The 23,865-nt window shown below is 40.9% G+C and overlaps 1 protein-coding gene across 1 annotated transcript in view; it reads left to right on the forward strand.

Moving 5' to 3' along the window:
• The window catches only part of GPC3 (glypican 3), a 446,356-nt gene that overhangs the window by 373,977 nt on the left and 48,514 nt on the right, over positions 1-23,865 (forward strand). Inside the window, exon 7 of the mRNA XM_039239848.1 lies at positions 22,095-22,254. Within this exon, the coding sequence (XP_039095779.1) occupies positions 22,095-22,254 (160 nt within the window). The remainder of the gene's footprint in view (positions 1-22,094; positions 22,255-23,865) is intronic.

The raw sequence follows: 23,865 nt of genomic DNA on the forward strand, positions 1-23,865 counted from the left end.
CGCCTGGGTGGCTCAGTCGGTTAAGCGTCCAACTTTGGCTCAGGTCATAATCTCACGGTTCGTGGATTCGAGCCCCGTGTCGGGCTCTGTGCTGACAGCTAGCTCAGAGCCTGGAGCCTGTTTCAGTCTGTGACTCCCTCTCTCTCTGACCCTCCCCTGCTTACGCTGTCTCTCTCTCTCTCTCTCTCTCTCTCTCTTTCTCAGAAATAAACAAAAAATTAAAAAAAATTTTCTTTCAAATGCATTCCATATGCTCACATAAGGAAACCACGGGTTAAACAAAATTAATTCAGTTGGTTTACGGCAGGACCGCTCAGAACCTTTACTACGCTAACATGCGTTATGACTCTCCAAGAAGAGATGTAGCATGATGTGTTTTCCCAATTTATGTGACCATGGGTCGCTTTTTCCAGAGTTTTATGGAACTAGGGGACTGTATTAAGGAATCTGTGTTAGGAAATATTACTATAAAGTCTTGGTGATTTAACATCGTACCTCTTCAATAGAAATTATATTTCAGGACGACACCTGGAGTGATCAGTGCTTATCCCAAAGGAATGTGTTTCTAGAGACAGAATGTCAAGCCCTGCAAGTGCCTAAGAAGAAAAAGAGGTGGGGGCCCAGAGCCACCCAGCACCTCTCAGACCTCTGCTTGCCAACAGCCAACTATTCTGCCTACTTGCATGATCAGCCCTGCATTTTGGCAATTGAGAGAAGAGGCCCTCAAATTTAGAAACTATTCTTAGGAGGAATAATCTTCAGTATCTGATTATAAAATTTCGTGATTTCATTAAGGCATCCAGTCATTCCAGTAAAGGCAGCAGACATTTCTAAGCGGGAGCTTGAATGCGGTGCTAGAAATTTTGGATGGACAGAATGCAGGTCAAGGGAATGATAATTCTCTGGGTTGAATATCTTTGTGTGTAACTCTAAACGAGAGGTTGCCAGTAGGTTTAAATGTACTGTAGTTGAGTTAAAGGAGGATGTCATGGTTAAAAGCCAAGAATTTCCTCTAGGAGCAGGTGAAAAAACAGCTGACATTCCTGATTGTTTTAATGACTTTTCCAGACCTAAAGCCTGTAAGCATTTTATTAACATTTGATTAGCAATTATTCCTTACTGTGTTGAAGCTGAAATTAGGATCAGGTTTCCTTCCATTGCCATAAAACAAAACAAAACAAAACAAGACCCCCAAATAACTCAACTTGCATGAAGAATCATTCCAAATAATTTCCCCCTTTCCTCTCCTTAGCAGTCTCAAAAACTCATGGACTGTCAGAGCTGGGAAAGACTTAGTACTCATACCGTCCAGCTCCCTGCTCGAATATGTGGGGAAAGCAAGGCCCAGAGAGGGGAAGAGATTTCCCCTGAGATTCAAAGAGTGGCGGGGCTGATCACACCTCACTGCTTCCCTAGTGCTCTTTCTGATTCACAGATCTGTGGGGGCCCAATATAGCTCTGACTCCAGGTCAGATTTGTTTATACTTTATTAGACAAATGAATAACAGGGGTTTTATTTGAATGCCAGAATACAATTTCTCTTAGGTAATAGAATTTGTAAGCTGAGCATGAAACTTAAAACCTGAAATAAATCAGTGTTCACAGCATGTAAGAATGTATAGTCAACTGTAATGTGACATTTTGTTTTATGTGTAAACATATAGCGATTAGGTCAAATATATCCCCTGGAATCACTTGGTGGCTTTGATTCGTGTGGATGCCCACGGCAGATTTACTCCAATTCTAAAGGGAACTGGTATTGTGAATTATCTGGCTTTATAGGAACACTGGCTGATATACCCTATTTGTAAGTGATACACAGACTACGGAGCTAAATTAAAACCAGGAAATAGTTGACATGTTAGGAAAAGTTGCCTAGAATATAAAAGAGGTAAAATGTACGTTGCTTAAAAAAAGGGAGCTTTTTGTAATTTTCACATTTGCTTGCTAATTAGCATATTGGTGTATACCTGTTTAAGACCATATGCCATTGACCAGTTTAAAAGCCACCATCAATCAACCAGTTAGGGGGACAGTTCCGATGTCAACCCAATGATTTATCTCCTGGTTCTCTTCAAGGGTCCTCAGTACATTAGAACAGTTAGGATGGGGACATGGTATTTTTGATAGTCGCTTGGGAGAAGCCATCAACAAAGGCAGATGTTGAGACAGGTACAGTCGAATTCTTTTAGGACAGCTAAACATTATCTGCACAACAGCCTCCAAATGGCAAGATTATAAACAGTAATAAGAATGACAAAGATGGGGGCGGATTTAAAGATTGTTAAAATGCCTGAACCACGAACACTAAAAGTCAAACCAGTTAAGGCGTATTTTCCCTTCTGTCTTAGACTCCACGCTCCTGGATGGATCGACAAATGCCAAAAAGGTGCAGTGGTGCAAACAGGGAGGCTAGTAGGCAGCAATTTCACCAAGAGAGTTACTGGCTTGGTAAATTCAGTACTTGGAGTAAGCATTGTACTCCGGGGTGTTACGTTTAGGCAGGGCCCATGGAGGTAGTCTCCATTTCCCCTCAGAGAGATTGCCCACAAAATCATTCATTTTCCTTATATGTTTGGGATGTGTTTGGAACTTGCTTTTTTTTCTTCTGTTTTGGTAAAAATAAGCTCCCAAATTTTACTTGCGGTGTCCCAAGATACCTGTGGACTGGTACAGATAAATCTTTGAATCACCTAACCTGATTTAGAAGTAGGCCTGTGTTGAATTTGTACTTATCAGATAGGAAGCCAGCATCATTCGTTTAAAGGAAAGATTGTAGCTAAGTTCCAAAAGGATTGGATAGTAATATTTCTTTTGTAAGAAGAAGCTGGAAATATGATGGAAATTTCAGAAGTATAACCACTTCGTATGCCAAGTTTCCCACTTGGTTTCCAAAGAGTCATTCACACAGTGCCTATTGCTATTAACAGTAGGAGTGAATCTAACTTCCCCAGGAAACCATAACCTTCCAATATATTATTCATGGTTTAGGAATCATTTTGATTTTCTACCTCAAGAATTTAGCCAAATGAGAACTATTTGCTGAACTCTTTTTTTCCCCCCCAGTACTTCTTCATGTGCTAAAACTCTGCATGCTCTTGTCATATCAGAACTAGCTATACTGGTTTTCCTTGCATGGCTCACTTTCCCATCGTCTGAATGAGGACTGAAAGCAAATCCATGAGAGAGGCTTGTGGAAGATTAAGACCACTGAGACTTTGGTGTAGTAAGATATTTGATATGCTGGTATAATAGTTTTCAGGCAAGTTGAGATAGAAAAATAAAATAAAGGTTCTCCCTTAAGATTATTCTCAGAAAATATCTTTTCACAGGAGTGGAAACCAAGTCCTGTCTACAAAGAGTAGGACTTTGCAGTGACCTCGTTAATGACAAATGGGAAGTTGAGTCGTAAATGTGGGGTTGCAGATTCTTCCCACTTGGTTGGTTCCCTTTTTCATTTTATTTTTACGGAGATAAAATACACATACCATAAAATTCACCCTATTAACACGTATAATTTAGCGGTTATTAGTATATTGGTCAAGTTGTGCAACTGTCACTGCTGTCTCATTCCAGAACATTTTCATCACCTCAAAAAGAAACCCGTACCCATTAGCAGTCCCTCTCACTACCCCCTCTGCCAAGTACCTGGCAACCACCAATCTACTCTGTTTCTGTGGGTTTGCCTATTCTGAACATGTTAACTTTTTTTAAAAAGTTACTTATTTTGAGAGAGAGAGTGGGAGGGGAGGGGCAGAGAGAGGGGAAAAAGAGAGAATCCCAAGCAGACTCCACACTGTCAGTGCAGAGCCTGATGTGGGGCTCAAACCCATGAACTGTGAGATTATGACCTGAGCCGAAGTCGGACCCTTAACCAACAGAGTCACCCAGGTGTCCCTTATCTGAACATTTTATATCAATGGCATTATATAATATGTGGTCCTTTGTAACTAGCTTAGCATAATGTTCTCTGGGTCTATGTTGTAGTAGGCATCAGTACTTCATTCCTTTTTATGGCTGAATAATATTCCATTGGGTGGGTATACATCACATTTTATTTATCCGTTCATCTATTGATGGGCGTTTAAGTTGTTTCTACCTTTTGGCTATTGTGAATAATGTTGCTGTGACCATTGGTGAACAAGTATCTGTTTGAGTCCTTGGTTTCAATTCTTTTTGGTCTGTACCTCGGAGTGGAATTGCTGGGTCATATGGTAATTTTATATATTTTAAATTTTATAAATTTATATATAACTTATATATATGGAGAGAGGAAATAATAATTTTATATGTGTATTATGTACATAACTTTATTAAGCTACATATAATAATTTAATTTATTGAAGAGCCACCAAACTATTCCCACAACGGCTGCACCGTTTTTACATTTCCACCAGCAATGTATGCGAATTTCACTTTTGCCGTATCCTAACACTTGTTATTTTCTATTTATTATCATGGCCATTTTAGTAAGTGTCAAATATCTCGTTGTAGTTTTGATTTGCACTTCACTGATGATTCGTAGTGTTGAGCATCTTTTCATTGGCCATTTCTATGTCTTCTTTGGATACGTGTTTATTCAGAGCCTTTGTGTATTTTTTAAATTGGGTTGTCTTTTCATTTTGACTTGGAAGAGTTCTTTAGATATTCTGGATACTACACCCTTATCAGATCTGTGGTTTGCAAAAATTTTCACGCAATTTTTGGTTTTCTTTTTACCTTTTTGATACACAAAAGTTTTTCATTTTGATGAAGTTCAATTTATCTACTTTATTTCTTTTGTCACTGCTTTTGCCTCACTCAGGTTCACAAAATTTACCCCTGGGTTTTCTTCTAAAAGTTTTATAATTTTTTGCTCTTACATTTTGGATTTTGGTCCACTTTGAGTTAATTTGTGTATATGGTATGAGGTTGGATTCCAGTATAATTATTTTGCATTTGGGTATCCAGTTTCCCCAGCCCCAGTCTTTTATTTCCAGTCGATCTTCTAATTGTACTATTACTGCAATTGGGATTTTGAAGTCTCTAGTTATTATTTGTAAATTTTCTATTTTTCCTTTCAGTTCTGTCAGTTTTGCTTCAGATCTTTTCAAGCTCTATTGTTAGGTACATATAAATTTATAATTGTAAATTATTGGTGTATTGACCCTTAATAATTAAAAAATGGCCTTATTTGTCTATAGTAACAATTTTTGTCTTAAAATACATTTTGTCTGATATTAGTATAGCCAGTCTAGCTCTTTTTCAGTTACTGTTTGCATGGTATATTTTTTCCATCTTTTTACTTTCAACCTATTTTTGTCTTTGAATGTGAAGTGTAACTCTTCTAGGCAACATATAATTAGATCTCTGACCTTAGATTGGTGAATTTAATCCTTTTACACTTAATGTCATTACTGATATTATAGGATTTACATCTATTATTTTGCTTTATTTTGTATATATGTCTCTTTTTTCCCTGTATTCCTCCATTACTGCCTTCTTTTGTATTAAATAGATTATTTTCTAGTTTATCATTTAATTCCCTTGTTATTTACTTTGTTTTTAAAGTTTTCTTAGTGGTTGCCTTGTGGATTATAATTAACATCGTAATTTCTAGCAATCTAATTTGGATTAATACCCACTTAAGTTCATTAGTATATAAAACATCACTACTACATAACTTTATTTTCTCTACCGTCCTTTGTGCTGTTATTGTCCTACAGTTTAAATCTCTATAGTTATAAGCTCATCCACACATATTTATAATTATTGCATTATGCATTTGTCCTTTAAAACCAATAGAAGCAAATATTTGCTGAACAAAATACAATAATATTACCTATACATTTACCTTTGCTGGTGTTCTTCATTTTTTCCTATGGCTTTGGATTATTGTCTAGTGTCCTTTCATTTCAGCCTAAAGGACTCCTTTTAGCATCTCTTGAAGGGCGTGTCTAATAGTGACACACCCCTTTGGCTTCTATCTGAGAATGTCTTAATTTCACCTTCATTTTTGGAAGGACACTTTTGCCAGATATAGAGTTCTTCATTGACGGTTTTTTTTCTTTCAGTATTTTGAGTGTGTTATCCCACTGGCTTCTGGGCTTCTTGGTTTCTGATGAGAAATTGGCTGTTTCTTGAGTATTACTTATACATTATGAGTTACGTTTCTCATTGCTTTCATGGTTCCCTCTTTGTCTTTGACTTTCAGCACAGAGGTATGAGAAATAATAGGCTCAGATAATTATTTAACATAGAAAGCGAAATTTCACAAGGCAATACAGTGAATGAGTATGCTCTTCGAAAAGCAAGGTAACGTTTCTAAAAGTGTACAGGTTTGGCCTGTATAAAGGAGATATTGTCTTAATGACAAAAGTGAAAGAACTGTTTTCCCAGTTGATGGAAAATAGATCTTATTTCTGGCTGGTATACCTAGAATAAGAAACAGAAGTCAAACTGGGGAAGGGTAGAGTAGAGACATGTTTTGAAAAGAAGGACTGGCTAGCAGCAACAGCAGCCCCCTGCAAACCCCGGTGGCCCTCCAGGTTTTATATTTCTTATTGAGACAGTCATATATTTGCTTTCCATTAGTTAAGGTATCTGCATAAGTGTGAGTAGCTAAGCGTGTGAATTTGTTGGGCCCTTGCTCCCTGGTGTTGTAGATGGTGCACTTATAGCAGAAGGTCTCTGCACTGTCAACTCACAGATGGTGATGCTGGAATTTAGTTCAAGCTTGTAGAATCATTACATACAACTTTACTCATGGTTACACTGTAGATGTTCCTGACTCTTTCTGGAAACGTGAAAACACAAGATGTCTACCATCTGAAATGTCAGGGTAGTCCTTAAACATAGTTGCTATTTAAAGATGTATAAATTACAACTAGCTCACCAAAGTTAATCTTTGGGACAGCAACATATTTGAAGTTTTGATTTAGTTGAAAGCCACTATGACTTATGGATCTAACTTTCAGTTTAACAAAATCAATCAAATGCTTAAATGTGTATGATAGGAAACAAAATGGAATTATGTTTAACTGAATGCAAATACAAGGATTTCAGTATGATTAAGTTTCTCTGAGATGTTTTCAACTGGAATTACTTGGGAATATACAGGAAGAGATGAATGGGAGAAAAGGGAGTACCAATATTTTGGTGGGTTGATTTATCCACTTAAGAGTAGATGAGATGAGGACTTTGGAAGGTATTATTCTACTACCTTCCCAGAACTTCTAGAGAGGAACTCCTTATGGAGTATCTATTTCTTGATGGCAGGCTCCATGGTCTATATACCACTTACCCATGCCGACCTGGGTGTTGGCTGCCACATGCTCCCGGAGGCCATGTCACCCTCTTCCTACCCTGTGATTTGACCAGGTTTGGGTAAGGACCTGGGAAGAAGAACCTCGTTGCCCTCCTCCTGGACCTAAAGGCATTTCACAACTCTCAAGTCCCTTTGCCCCTCTCTTAACTTACTTGTCCTCAACTGATTCTCCTATGATATCCCCCAAGGATTAGACAGAAAGTTAGCATTATTTGCAGCACTGATATGGTTGAAAAGTTGTGCCAACTATTGCCTTTGTGGGCTTGCTTTGCCCATTTGTAAAATGGGGTCGTTAGATCATATGATCTCTCAGGCCTTTTCTAATTCACTTACCATTCCAAGTCTATACCCAAATCCCTTAGTAATGCATTGAATGTAATGCTGAGTACTTCTGAGTCCTCCATACATCTAATTACCTCCATTTCTCATACTGGACACCATTCCGTGAGAGATAAGTTCTCTGCTTCCCAACTATCTCCTGCCCTATTATACCTAGCTAGGACACACAAGTTGATTTCTTCAAACATGAAAATGACCATGGCTGTGTCCAGAAGTAGGCTGAAGCAATCTGATGTTCAGAATGTATGCATATCACCTGGTATATCAAAAGAGGTTAAACATTGTGGAGGAGAGAAACAATTGTTGATTTAACAGAATGTTAACAGAGTGTGACTAAAAGGAATCCCAGAGGATGGTGGAGAAGCCCACGTTAAAACTGGTCAAGTCATCTTTACCTGCTGAGCTCAGTGAAAAACAAAGAAAGGTGGAACCATAAATATGTGTTGGCTACAGTCTGTTATAAGCTGTCCTTTCTCCCTCCCACACTTATATTCTCCTATTGCTGCAACTCTATCAGTACTATCATCACCCAGTTGTTTTGTGGGATAGGGAAGGAGTCCAGGTAAGACATCCAGCCAAGCACTTCAGTCCCAGGAGCAAGCAAAATGTATATACCCCATTCACCAAGGAGAACCAACAGAGAAAATAATTCACCATAATCTTTACTGACATATACCTCGCCAAAATAGCATGGGATCAAGTCCCGCCCAACACTGAGTACAAATTAGCTGGACTGGGTTCCATGATGCTCTTTCCAGACCCTGTGGTTAAATTCTAATAAGCTTCTTAGGAAAAACAAGGGGCCTATGTGAGGAACGGAGTCCGAGGCAGAGCCAGGAGGAGAAATGTTTGATAGGGTTTGGAGTCCAAGAATAAGAAGCAATGATGAGAGAGGCCCAGATGGGAATGGAAATGATTGTATCTTTGCTAGACTTCAACTCTGTGCTTTTTCCAGAGAAGTGAAATTAAGATATGCTACCAAATGGCAAGTATATAGGTACACTAAATTAGTGAGTGTTTTACTCAGGGGATAAAGGGTGAGTTTGAAGAATAGATTAGCCAAATGCTTAGTAGAAATTATTTTGTAAGCATATACAGTCAACCCAGCAGAACATTCTGCAACTAGAATTTCTTTCTGTTTTTAATGTTTATTCAATTTTGAGAGAATGTTTTTCTGTTTTTAATGTTTATTCATTTTGTGTGTGCTTGCACACAAATGGGGGAGGGGCAGAGGGAGGGGGACAGAGGATCCAAAGCTGGCTCTGCCCTGACAGCAGAGAGCCCAATGCTGGGCTCGAACTCCTGAACTGTGAGATCATGACATGAGCCGAAGTCAGATACTTAATCGACTGAGCCACCCAGGTGTCCCTGCAACTAGAATATCTGAATGTAGAATTGCCTAAGTTCACATTGGAAGAATGGTCTCGAACTAGTGATGTTAGTTAGCAGCACTAATGTCAATAATAAGTACATGTAAATGACTGATTTTTGTTAAAAGACCATCTAACCAAACATGGGATTCTGACCAAGTAGTGAATATATTCAAAGGGTTAAAAAATGGCCAAGCTTGAGTTGAACTCCAACGTTCAGTGATTTCCTTTCAAACCATATGCTAAACACTTAACAAAAGGTAGAGCTTGAATTCCTCTGCTATTGCCATTGCACATTCCTTCATACAGTTTTGACCACTCCATTGAAGCCACTTGGGGTACAGAAAGGAAAGCCACACCACAATCAGGAAGTATTTAATCATTTGGTAGCTGCAATGTGTAACTAGGGCTGTCAGTGGCCCTCGTAACATTCCAAAACCTACTGATCTTCTGTGACCAACGTGTTAACAAAACCTATACGTGGTGGATCCAGAGAGAGCCAACTGCTCTAGCATCTTCAATGCTGTATTTACCAAATAAAGCACTGTTTTAGAACACTTCCCAACTTTTCCTATTTGAAAGAATTACCCGCTTCTTCAGTTAATCTTCACTCAAGGAGGAAGGCTAAACAGTATACAAGAGTGCCATTCTTTTGCTTCTTCTGTTTCAGTCTCTAAAAGTATGTGATCAGATATGAATATTATAATAATTTTACTCATACTTCCTGTGGGAGCCCATTTCCCTCTTCAGATTCTATAGCCTAAAACTTGGAAAAGGAAAGGTTTGAAACTCTCTGACCTCCAAGGAAATAGTAACTAGAAAGTCAGAATCTAGTTTTTCATCAAGTCCCAGCTAACTTATTTATACCAGATGTACCGGGTCATTTATTATACTTCAGAATAATACAATTTAGCCTTCATTTTCTGAAACCCATATTGTTGTTGTTTTTTTATTTATTTTTGAGACAGAGAGAGACAGGGCACGAGCAGGGGAGGGGCAGAGAGCGAGGGAGACACAGGCTCTGTTTCACAGAATTGCTTCAGATTCAGCTCCAGGCTCTGAGCTGTCAGCACAGAACCCAGTGTGGGGCTCGAACCCACGAACCGTGAGATCATGACCTGAGCCGAAGTTGGACACTTAACCGACTGAGCCACCCAGGTGCCCCATACCTGAAACCCATTTTAAGGCTCCTATTTTTCAAGTAGTGTACCAGAGAAGGAAAACTGTTTCCACTGAAAACCTATTTTTAAATGCTGATCTAGACCTAGTCTTTAAAGGAAGGAAGCTTTGACAGGAAAACTAGAGGCATCTCAGCGATCCTTGGCGGGCCAGCGGCCTTCCAGAAGAATAGTGAACCATAGTTCTCCAGCCATTGAGGTTGATCCTTCAAGCCCCGTGCTTGATGACATGGCTAACTGTGGTTCATACACAGAAGTTATTTTTAGAGGAAAGAGTTTTCATTTCCCAAAAGTATAACCACAAGATGTCTATTTGGAATGAATCAGATTTATACACTAGGACAATAGTAAAAGCTCAGATCAAGCGTGTGTAACCTCAGTTCCCTGAGGAAGTATGTACTCTCTTAGCCTGGGATCCTTTCCCTCTGTCAATGGCCCTCATCTAACTCAGGCAATTCCTTTGGAAACCGAGCGGTGCTGTGGGGTTTCACAGATGTCTTCCAAGTTAGGTTTTCCTCACAGAAAAAGTTTTATTTTGTCCTTGTGGCTCTTCACAATGATTTAAACCTGACAGAGGGACAACAATTCAGTAATCTTCAACAATGGTGGTAGCCAGAGTCAGATGCTTTCACAGAGAAATTGGACGTGGTGGCCTGCAAGGGCACCCTGCTACATTTGCATTTTGTGGCCACACCCGGCAAATCGGCCTGTCTGGCCAGCGTTTTGAGTCTACGCCAGCCTTGACTCCAGCCTTATAAATGGGACTGTATTTATGGGACTTTTGGCCCCTTAAGCTGAGATTTAGTCTACAAGGCTGGAGACCTTACTGGAAGGCATTATAGTTGGTTAAGCGTCTGACTCTTGACTTCTGCTCAGGTCATGATCTCGTGGTTTGTGGGTTTGAGCCTCATATCAGGCTCTGTGCTGACAGTGTGGAGCCTCCTTGGGATTCTCTCTCCCTCTCTCTGCCTCTCCCCTTCTCTCTCTCTCTCTTTCAAAATAAATAAATAAACTTTAAAAAAAAAAAGAGGAAGGCATTACTGAACCCAAAATTAGCACACACAAGCTGACTAATCTGGCAAACAGAATATTCACAGGAAATTGGAAGAGGCTCACTGGGTGGCCTTGAGAATCCTATCTAGCCACTTACTATTTTGGTTGGCCACATCCCTTTGGGTTAGTTGGTTCATTTGCTTACATGCTTTTTTAATTTTAAGTAGACTCCATGCTAAAACTCAAACTCATGACCCTGTGATCAAGAGTCGCGTGCTCCATGACTACGGCAGCCAGGTGCCCCTGACTTCACCCCACTTTATCAGAGTAAGAGGCTTCCTTAACTGGAGCAAAAATATGGCACCTGCCTCTCGGGGTTGCCCCAATAAAGTGAATGCTGGCAGTCAGTCACTTAGTCTATGTGTGTATCTGTCTAACGTCAGTGTATCTGAGGGCTCCCTGGCAGGAATCAGCTGTTTCCACACCAGAGCAATAGTAACGGCATACCAAGGCAGGGTTCCAGAGATGGAGAGTGGGAGACATCACAAGATGGTGAATAAATGGCTTATTTGCTTTGTCAACCCATTGGTTCGTTCATTCTTTCAGTTACCAAGCATTTCCTGAGCACCTACTAAGTCTCAGGCACTGTTTGAGTCCCAGGACCGTGCCCTTTCCCAGTTCATGATGGAGTACAGAAGCTCTCATCTCCGACTCCACTCCAAATCCTACTAGCCTTACATTGGCTCCCCCTAAACAGTTGTCAAGCTAAAAATGGGTATATTGTCTCACATTGCTCTCAGCAGCCATTACCTTATTTGTAAAAGGAAGCTAATAATACTTGCCCTGCTGCCTCATGAGGGTCCTGGATGGGTCAACGAAGAAAGCAGATATGGAAGTACCTTTAATTATAAAAATTAAAAAATGCTGGGGCACCTGGGTGGCTCAGTCGGCTCAGCATCTGACTCTCAGTTTCAGCTCAGGTCATTATCTCACAATTTTGTTGGTTTGAGCCCCACGTCGGGCTCTGGGCTGACAGTGCAGAGCCTGCTTGGGATTCTCTCTCTCACCCTCCCTCTCTGCCCCTCCCCCACTCATGCTGTCTCTGTTTCTCTCAAAATAGTAAACTTGGAAAAACTTAAAAAAAAATGCTGATAGCAATGACACATTATTTTTTTGAGGGCCTACAGTGTTCCACAGAAAGAGTCCTATCCAGGCGGTAACTGAATGTCAACTGATACTTTTCAGAATTCCTTCCCTTCAGAGACTCAGATTTTAGAAAGACATTGGTTTTAATATATATCATTGTGTGAACACTTACTGTGCACCAGATACTAGGCTCATGCTTCATGTGGATTTCCTCATTTAAACCCCACAGCAATGTAGTGTGGGAGATGCGTACAAATATTGTTATACCCATTTTATAGATAAGAAACATAAAGTTTAGAGGAGTGAAAGCACAATTGGTTTATAGTAACTAGTAAATGGTAGAGTCTAGATTTTGAATGCAGGTTTTCTGACTCTAAAGTATGAGCTTTGAAGCATTGTGCTGTACTTCCTCTTGGAAAAGAATAAAACTCTATAAAGTTCTGAGCTATTGGTAATATTACCATATATATATATATATTTTAATTTTAAAGCAGTGAGGGGCGCCTGGGTGGCTCAGTCGGTTGAGCGTCCAACTTCGGCTCAGGTCATGATCTCAGTTTGTGGGTTCGAGCCCCACGACGGGCTCTGTGCTGACTGCCAGCGCAGAGCCTGGAGCTGGTTTCAGATTCTGTGTCTCCCTCTCTCTCTGACCCTCCCCACTTATGCTGTCTCTCTGTCTCTCTCAGAAATAAATAAAACATTAAAAAAATTAAAAAAAAAAAAAGCAGTGAGCAGTGGACAGCTTCCTAAAACTGCACAGAACTATTTCTGCCGCGGAGAGGGAGCCCCACTGAACTCGCTTTCATTTTATCACAAGTTTGCTTCTTTCACATCCTGGTTTGCTTTACCATCTAGACATGTATTTAATTGGGAGGACTTATTTTGCACAAGTTTCAGTGCTGCGTTAACAAACCTAGAGTAAAAATCAGGGGAGCTGGAAGTCGCAGAGAAGGCGTGTGCTGCGAATAAGAGGCGGACATGGAAGCAATCGCCAGACAAGAGCGGATCTGGGCGTGGGTGGCCTTCTTACTGACTCCATACGAAGCACAGCTTCCATCCAGCAGGTCTCTATGCTCTTCTCGGCTAACATCCCTGCACGCATCCTCCGAGCACAGACCCTGATCTCACTGGGAGCACCCAGATGGGTTTCCTCAGGGAGCTCTGGTGGTGCAGTCAGCGGGTGGTGCTCATCCGGAAGGGTTTCCTCAGACCCCCTGAGAAACTTCCACTCAGCCTTCTTCCTGGTGGCTCAGTGTTTGGCGGTGGAGCGCTCCTTGTTTTGCCTCACAAGGCATTTGTAATAAGCTCTTTATGTCTCCTTCCGGGGCTGCTACCGCTGCTCCTTCTCCTCCTTCCCTTCTTCCTCTTCAGGATCGTCATTATCCTCAGCAGCAGAGTTAACATGTTCAAGAACTTATTACCTTGCCAAGAAACGTGCTAAACACCTTACACTCAGTAATCTGTTTATTTGTCCATTCATCCACTTAATGAATATTTATTGAACTTTCATTTTGTACCAAGCACTGTGCTGTATCCACACTTGGTAATCAAAACAGAGCGGTACCCCTTCTGTTAGTCTAGGGAGATTTATAATTGCAAACTGTGGAAGGTTCTACGACAGAAGGATACACGGGACTATGAAAGGTGAATGAATAGCATTATCTTCCGTTTTACAGGTAAGGAAACTGAAGCTCAGAGAGATTAAATAACTTGCCCAAAGTAACACAGCTAGCAAGTAGGCCAAGGAAAGATTCAAATCCATGCTGGTCAGATTCCAAAGCTCACACTCTTAACTGCTATACTTTATTGCCTCTCCAATGTGTGAAGTGCATATATAGCCGTTAATTCTAGCCCTATACATTTGGGTTCTGGCCTCGTCTCAAATGTGTGGAGTTGCAATTGTTTCCAATTAGTTGTGGCTGTGGTTTGGTGCATTTGTTCAAAGAAAGTGTGCATGCAGAACAGAGGTCACGTGCCCTGAGTCCCGTGGATGTGCACAACGTATAAATAATAATGGCATTCCAGAAAAGCTGGGATTCATTGGAATCGCTGCATTTGTTTCCCATTAGCCTGTGCTACTCAAGTACAAACAGTAAAGCATGTGTTTACATTGCTGTGGACATGGAAAGCCGGGCCCCCACAGCATTCCTTGCAGGTTGTATAAAGCTGAGCATCCAAATAGTTCAGAGTCAGTTTTGTAAGCCCAGCTTAATAGCTTTAAAATGTAACCTGGATTCCAGATATTAAAAAACCGCCCAGAGAGAAGTATGCGAGTGGCCCAAAGAGACAAGGCCAGCTAAATCCTCAAACTATGTACCAAGCCCCATATTTGCAGTTATCTGTTTTGTTTCTTATCCTTTATTTTTTAAGAAGCTAAAGAGCTGAAAGTCCAGAAAACTCCTAGCCATGTAGCAGCAGTAATGGAATTTTTCATTCTGTCCTAACCAGCTGTCTGAAGCTTTTCAAAACAAGCCTGTTTATGATGAGATCGTTTGGTTAAGACCGAGTAGATGGCAAGGCTGGGAAACACAAGTTGGAGGCATCGAATACTATTATCTCCCCTCCCAGGTCTCCCAGCCAATAACAGAAGGCTTTCCCATCAAACTATAGCTCACAGCTAGCATCTGAGAAGGTGAGATTGAACTGGAAATCATCTCCAGTAAAGGCAGTCGAGATGGCAAAGGTGTGAAACGAAGGCCCCATTAGTTGATTCGTTTGCCTAACACAGCATGTTTTTCTTGAAGAGCTCTGTGCTTGGAAGCAGAAGCCTTTATTTTTATTTCTTTTAAGTTTTTATCTGCTTGTTTGTTTGTTTCTAAAGTAACCTCTACACCCAGCGTGGGGCTCAGACTCATGAGCCCAAGATCAAGAGTCGCACGCTCCACCGAGTGAGCCAGCCTGGCGCCCCCAGAAGCCTTTATTTTTAATGAGGTCTCTGTCACTTACCCAACAACTTGGTCAAGTTATGTCCTCTCTGGGAGCCTCAGTGTCCTCCCTTGATGTGGGAAATAGGGATGGTAATCTTCCCCGCTGCACAAATTGGCGGTGGGGAATTGCGGGTTCCGTGAGAGAGCACATGTTAAACCCTAGCACAGTGTGTGGCTGATAAGGTTCATATCTTTGCAATCAAGATAATTCCAAGAGGCACGTTATTTATACCATATAGACAGATCAAGAGTGGCTGTTCTTCCTGGTCTAATTTCAGCATATTTGATCCCCCTGAGAACAACAAGTATGTTCTTTGATCTTTGTTCTCCTGCCAACCAAGCACCAGAAGAGCTCTGGCCAAATCACATCGTCCTGTGCCCCAGTATTCTTTTGCTATCCTGGTTATGGTTTTAAGAACATGGAATTGCTATATTCTAGGAAGCCCTCTCTTCTCTTACACTGTGGTTCTCATTTTCTTACACAATTATTCCAGGCTTTTTGGTTCCTTTTATTACACAGCCCCGAATACCTGTTCCAAAGCTAACTTTAAATATTTCACTTTCTAATCAAACGAAGTCACTCACCTTTACACAAGGGTATTTTCATTGACTACAAAGACAAAAGGTCATGATGTCTATACTTAAGTGGAAAGGAAATCATCAGATGGAATTTACTCTTTGAAAAAAAAATGGTTTGAAGAGTACATATTAAGGATTCAAACACGCATGAGGGTGAGGTGACTTTTCATCAAACATGATTTCAGAGGGTTTCTGGGAAGTAGAGTGACACTGGAGCAGCCTTTCTTAAAGTGACTCACTCATGGCGAGACGGTGGGGAACAGATCTAGTTCAAAGTGCAGATCTGTGCTCTACCTCGGGCCTACTAAATCAGAAGCTCTGTGGATGGGGCCTGGGAGCCTGAGCTTTTAACAGGTATCCTAGGTGATTCTTACGGACATTAAAGACTCACTCCTATGGTGTATGAAAGTGTACATACCCTTTTTTAAGGTTTATTTTTTTTAAAGTAATCTGTACTCCCAACATGGAGCTTGAATTCACAACTCTGAGACCAAGAGCCGTATGCTCTACCAACTGAGCTAGCCAGGCGCCCCTGAAAAATGGATATTCCCTTTGACCCAGTGATCCTACTAATGGGAAACTAAGGAAATAACCCAAAATACGGAAAGAGTTATGTGAAAGCTCCTGGTGCTTCATTTTTACTTACAAGAACAAAAGAATGAGAAGCAATGTCAATATTCAGTATTAGGAGCGTGGTGAAGTGAATTGCGGAAGATTCCTTAAAGGCACTGTGTACGTGTTGTGTCACATTTAAAGCATTACTTTTACCACATTTATTCATTACAACAATTCTGTGAGGCAGGCATTATCTTCCTCATTTTACAAACGAGGACTCTGAGGTTTAGGGAGAATAAACAGCAGGTAATAAATGGAGGGTGGAAGCTAATAACGGGGAATTCCAGCATCCCAATCCAAGTCAGTCTGATTCTAAAATCCAAACTCACCTATTTAAATCTATAGGCATTACAAAGAAGCCCACCTTTGAAAACACAGATGTTGTTTCTTAGAGTTTGGTAATTGGGGATTTTTCCTGATTTCTCTTTCCTTTCCCCTTGGTATATTATATTGATACTTATGTAATTAAAGTATTAGATTATAAATAAAAAATTGATTGTCTATTTATACACCTTTGATAGTTTCATGAAGCTCAACCAGAAGTTCAAGGAGGGCAGTAGCTGTAGAAAAAGCTGGCTGTGAAAAAGGCCTTGTATGCTTCCCGCTAAAGCATGCCAAGTCCTGCGTGGCAGAAATGTCAGGCTTATAGAATGATGATGGGGGTTGGGGGGTGAAATCATCAGACCTGTGTTTTAATAAGATAGTTTACATTGATAATCATTATTCTGAGCCTTGGCTTTTAAAAAGCTATCAGGATAGTGTCCTTTGAAAATGGCAAGCGGTTAATCAAAAGCATTAGGCACCTAAAGTTAACTGATTTGTGTGCAAGGCCCTCATAACTTTCTTTTTATAAAGTGAGTGTTCAGTCTGGAAGACATTGTAAAGAGGGAGAGAGGGAACAGAAAGGTCAATATTGTGAATTGTAATTAGCTGATTTGATTTCTGTGCCAAATTCCCAGCTGTACGAAATCCACAGTACAATGTCGCTGGCATTCCTTCATCTCTGACACGTTACCCTTCTTTCAACACTCTGGAGCTCTAGACTCTTCTTTAGGACTTTTGCATTAATAATGGTTTTCTAGATTTGGATTTGTTTTCTTAATGTGTGAGGGTTAGGCTCACCAGCAGATGTCTGTGTAATGAAGCATATACCATAATCCTTCAATGTTGACGTTGTCTCCAAAATGGGAGTGATTTAAAACTAAACAAGTAATCTCACGGGCAAAATTTTGAAGACATTTTAATTGTACTTAAAAAAAAAATTGAGGGGCGCCTGGCTGGCTCTGTTTGGTTAAGTGTACGACATCAGCTCAGGTCTTGATCTCACAGTTCATGAGTTCGAGCCCTGCGTCAGGCTCTGTGCTGACAGCTCACAGCCTGGAGCCTGCTTTGGATTCTGTGTCTCCCTCTCTGTCCCTTTCCTGTTCATGTTGTCTCTCTCTCTCTCTCTCTCTCAAAAATAAGTAAACATTAAATTTTTTTTAAATTAGCAAAAAATAAAACAATCAGCTATATACTTAAGATTAGAATATTTTTTAAAAAATCAAACTACCAGAGAATACTGGGGGCATTGTACACAAGGTTGGAAAATGGCCTCTCAAAGATTAGCCATAGATCTTAGCCGGGGTCATCCAAAGTTTTAGGTAGTCATTCACAAGGTCTTCTGGAATTAATCTATGTTTTGGCTTTCTCCTTTTTCATGAGGTTGTGGAAGCTTTGAAAGAATTAAAGATACCATGCTACTTTATTTTGCTTCCATTCAATAGCACATTTATTGAGTACCTCTTATGTACCAGACATTACCTTAAATGTAATGCGGTTCAAAGATAAATAAGACTCAGTCCCTGTACAGCTCACAGTCTGGTGATAGAGCAAAGTCACATGCACAAATACATAATACCAGGCTGCATATATAACATGCTATTTAGGAGGTACGGACAAAGGAAGCAGCGGTGGAAAACAGAAAGGGAGAACAGGGCCGCCTGCGTGGCTCAGTCGGTTGAGCATCCGCCTTCAGCTCAGGTCATGATCTCACAGTTTATGAGTTTGAGCCCCACATCAGGCTTTGCGCTGACAGCACGGAACCAGCTTAGGATTCTCCATCCCTCTCTCTCATTCTCTCTCAAAATAAATGAAAAACATTTTTTAAATCTCCTTAAGAAAAGGAAAGGAAAAACCGTAATGACTATCTATGGTAGCCAGGAGGACTTAAGGAAGTGGCATTTGAACTTGGCTTGGAAGGATGGAGTGCTTTCAATAGACAGAAATGAAAGCAGCTCCGACTAGGTGCTCAATTAATGTTTGTTGATGGGACTAATGACAGGCAGAGATATGAGATGTGCTTAAGAAATAGCAAGTTTCCTAACCCAGATCTAATTGCAAATTCCCCTTATTATACGAAACAATTCGAATTCAGGTAATCCGTGACATACATGACGGTCATTTTTTTGAAAATTAACCTAAAAATGCTTATATCAAAAGCAATTTTCCCATATGAAGTAATGGAAAAGGAGGAGATCAGGGTGTAGTTGGTCAAATTGAAGTGATATTAGCAGTGTTCAAAGAATGGTTTATGGACCCTGGTGATCCATGAAGCCTAGGGATCTGCAAGGTCAAAATTACCTGCACAACAGTACCAAGATGTGCTGCCAGCACCACAGTATGAATCAAACCAATGACACCAGGACGCCTGGGTGACTCAGTCGGTTAAGTGTCCAAATTCAGCTCAGGTCATGATCTCGTGGCTTGTGAGTTCAAGCCCTGCGTCGGCCTCTGTGCTGACAGCTCGGAGCCTGGAGCCTGCTTTGGATTCTGGGTGTCCCTCTCTCTCTCTGCCCCTCCTCTGCTCGCTTGTGCTCTCTCTCTCTCGCTCTCGCTCTCTCTCGCTCTCTCGCTCTCTCTCAAAAGCTCTTGATCTTGGGGTCATGAGTTCAAGCCCCACATGGATGCAAAGATTACTTAAAAAAAAAAAAAAAAGCCATGGCTGAAGCAGTAAAAATGATTAGTTTATTAAACTATAACCCCTGAACATCCTTTAAAAAGTGTTCTGTGTTACAAAATGCAAAGTACATTTAAGGTATTTCTGCTGCAAACTATGTGGATATATGTCTCCAGGAAAAGCACTTGTAAGATTATTTAAGCTAGGAGCTAAACTGGCCTCATGTTTCATGGAATGCCATTTTTATTTGAGATAATACCTGACAAACTATGGTTATACAGACTTGGGTATTTGCTAGGCATTTTCTTTGAAAAGAATAAAGAGAACCCATCAGTTAAAGGAAAAGCTGACAGTATTTGTTGCTAATGAAAAAATTTAAACTTTCAAGAGAAACTCAACATTTTGGAAAACCTGTATCTGCCACTGTGAGCTTGAGAGCTTCCCAATGCTTAGACTTTTGCTGATGAGATTGGAGGCGATGTAATTAATGAATGTGATTCTTTATGTCCCATATAATGAAAAGGTGTTGACATTTGGAAGACCTGTATAGCTCAGTGAACCAAATAGTTTTTTTTAACGTTTATTTACTTTTTGAGAAAAAGAGACAGACAGAGTGTGAGCAGGGAGGGGCAGAGAGAGAGGGAGACACAGAATCTGAAGGCTTTGAGCCATCTGCATAGAGCCTGACGCAGGGCTTGAGCTCACGAACTGTGAGATCATGACCTGAGCTGAAGTAGGAGGCTTAACCAACTGAGCCACCCAGGTGCCCCTCATTGAACCAGTACTTTTGGAAGAACCCATGTAGGATGATACAAAATGGGTATAAGGTCCATTCAAAGTTCAGAACATACCAATGGATTTTAATGGAACAGAATGTGAAAAGTGTATTCATGTAGTTTCATATTCCACACTGCAACGGACTTCGCCCTTGTTCAGTGTTTGTGAAGTATCAAAGAAAAATAGCAACAGTTATCTGAAAAGGCTACAAACATACTTCTCTTTTGCCACTACATATCTGTGAGACACTGGATTTTCTACAAATATTTCAACCAAAACAACATGTAACAACAGACTGAATGGAGAAGCAGATATGATTACCAGCTTCCACATTAAGCTGGACTTTACAGACATTTGCAGAAATGTCCACCACCGCCACCCTTCCTTCTGACTCCCTTATGTCAGGGGAAAATGTATTTCCTTTTCATTAGAAAACGTTATTTCTGTTAGCACATCATGGGTTTATTACTGTTATGTTTAAACAAGTTATTAAATATTTCTTATACTTCTCAGTTATAATTTCTAAGATGGTAAGGATCAGTAAATATAACTTGTATAAACAGAAGTTCTCTGAGATTCCAAGTAAGTAAGAAGGGGTCCTGAGACCAAAGAGTTGGAAGTCACTAGTCTAGCCTGTGCATCTACACACAGGTGTAGATGTGTAGGATGGGGGTGGGGGAGGTCAGACAGAGGGTGCATTAAAGCAGCAGAATGGAGATGGTGCTAGAGTGGAACATGGTAGGTGGCTTGGCTTATCTGACACCATTACTGGTAGCTCGTTGGACTTGTCTTTCTTTGCTTGAAAAAGAAACAAAGCCACTGTCACATTTCTCTATGGTACACAGCTTGTTCCAAGTAGATCTTGGTGTAGCAGCTAAATCACAAGTAAAGGACATAAAAGTATACGTTGCAGTGACCGTGAAAACAGATAACAGAAACCACAGAAACCAAGATGTGTCGGTGCGTGCATTTTATTTTTCTGCATGCCTCTTGCACAATTGCAAAAATCTCACTTTTGGTAGATCCAACATCTTCTTTGGGCCATTATTTAAAACTAGGAAGTGGGCCTGACATTTAAGACTGAAAGTGGGTAGTGGGGCAGGAACAGAGGACATTGGAATACAGCCTCGGAGGGAGATGAAGCGGAAAAGCGAAATGGGGTCTGAGAACTGCCCCCAGAGACCATTGATGCTGTGAGCTGGGCTTTGAGGTCAGCTGAGAGATTTGGGGGAGGTGGGGGTCACCACACAATTAGAAAGACATCGACTACATAACTGAAAAGTCAGACACAAAACACACATGCCTCTTCGTAGGCATTTTACCTACAAGAAAGCAAAATGAATTTCAAACCATCTTATTGAAACTGTGGAAGAGGGAAAGATGTTTAAAGTTTTTCTAGTGATCAAGACATGATCTGTGGCAATTAATGTAAGTCTTCATTTAAAATGTGCGTAAAATGTCATTGCTAGTCTCTTCTAGTGGGAAGCATTTGTTATATTCATTTGGTGAATGGAAACCTAGGGGCTTCCATAGGGATCTTGTCTGATCTTGGTGTCCTCTCAGCCTATAAATATGCTTTGCCTATACATCCTGAGTTTCTCATCGGTGAGTTCTTCTACCGTAGAGGCTTTCGGGAAGTTAAATACCGTGGTATGGAAAAGTCTGGTGCACTATACAGTCCAGCTACTGGGTGGTAGAAATAGCGTAGAGGAGTAGAGAGTCATGTCAAATGCTATGGAATGATCCAGAAGTATAAAACTCTAAAGAATATGAGCAGTTTACACGTATCTACATTTGAAAACAATTTTTCAAAACTTCTGTGTAATCCATTCACCATTTTTTTTTTTAATGCCTCCTGTTCGCAAGACAGCTTTGGACCTACCTGAGAAATCTCAAGTGCTGTACGTTTCTGGTTATTTCTTTCAGCTCCTGAGAACCATGTCTGTGCCCAAAGGTAGAGTTCTGGATAAAAACCTTGACGAGGAAGGGCTCGAAAGTGGCGACTGTGGCGACGATGAAGACGAGTGCATCGGGGGCTCAGGGGATGGCACCACGAAAGTGAGGAACCAGCTCCGCTTCCTTGCAGGTGCGTGTGAGCGCCAGCGCGCGTCCGAACAAAAACGGTGATGCTTGCAGAGCCAACACCAGTTGACTCTGCTCTCTATAACTTTCCACAAGTCCCTGCAACATATAATGCCTTCGACTCTGCAAGGAAATACTATATTCTAGAAAAATAAAGTTTTCGAGTTTTTCCCCCCATCTCTGGACCCAGGTAGATTCAGAGGGTAACTTCCTGTTTGTTGTTTTATCCTTAAAATGAGCTGACCTAATCAATGGCTCTGTTTCCCATTGGACATTTCCTTGGTTCTTCTCAGTTATAAAGAGCTTCAGAGTCTAGCGAAAACCAACAAGGAGGGAACTTTGGAAGGAAGCATAAGCATACTGTTCTTGTTTTTGTCTTCATACCATTGCCCACACTTATTTCTGTAGAGACACTACTCTTATGTCCCTTTTTAAATTATACCCATCCCTCCGCTGTATGTTGACTATACTGGAATTAAAATTTAAAACTTTTTCAGAAAAATTATACCCATCCCTCAAAATGCATTTCAGGTTTGCTGCAGTAAAAACACAAACAAACAAAAAAACCGCTTTAGGGAGAGAGCAAACTTGCATTTGCATTCCGGCTCTCTTCCTCCTAAAACTTCACTCCCTTGTTCACCAAATGGGGGTCATTGCCCCAGCTTCACGGGACTACTGCAGGATTCAGTCAGGAGGGCAAGTTTGTAAAGCATCTAGCCTGGTACCTAGCACATACTAGGTGCTCCATAATTGTTAGTTTCCTTGAATGAAATCTTTCACAACCATCTCAGTCTACACGTGTCTCCACCCTCTCTGAATTACTAAAACAAATTCTACCAATGCGTTCACGAAATAGTCTGCAGTGGCTCCCAAGTTCCATTCCTTGGGCATAACGTGACCACCCAGAGGCTGGCATCTTATAATAAGTTAAAATAACAGAAGCCAACATTCATTGGATGTTAACCATGCTCCAAGCGCTGTGCTGAAACTTTACCTGCATTGCTTTATGTCACTTTCTCTATGAACGAGGGGCTGTCCTTACTCCTGCTTTACAGATGAGCAAATGGGTGCTGGAAGAGGTAGAGTAATTTGCTTACGGTCATGCAGGATCAGGGCAGAATTAAGGGCAGAATCGGGGCTCAAAGCCAGGCAGTGAGATTCTGGAGGCCACTCTTGGAACAGCTCCACTCCGATTCTTTCTCTGCCCATCTAGACAATTGTAGAAAGACTGAAATCTGCTTTGCATTTTGCTACCCAGGAAAGCTCTCAGTCATCTAAAACTTGCCCGCATGATTCACCAGCATATTGACTGGTTCCAGCATCGATCCTTGGGGCACACCACTTCTCATAAAGTCCCCTGCCTATCCCTGCTCTTGCTCTTCTAGGCAGAAAAGCCACTTCCCTATCCGTGTCAGAACACGACTCCACAGTTCCATGGTGACTTAACTTTTTTCAACAGTGTTTGGTAGGGGAACTTGTCAAGGGCCTTTTCAAAATCTAAATAGATTACATCCACTGGTTTCCCTTTGTCTACATGCACATTTATCCTCTCAAAGAATTCTAGTCAATTAGTTAGGCATGATTAACCCTAAGTGCTTTGTAAACTGTAAAACAC

Source organism: Hyaena hyaena, unplaced genomic scaffold (genome assembly GCF_003009895.1).
Source record: "Hyaena hyaena isolate Hyena2069 unplaced genomic scaffold, ASM300989v1 scaffold_162, whole genome shotgun sequence".
NCBI classification, from domain to species: Eukaryota; Metazoa; Chordata; class Mammalia; order Carnivora; family Hyaenidae; genus Hyaena; species Hyaena hyaena.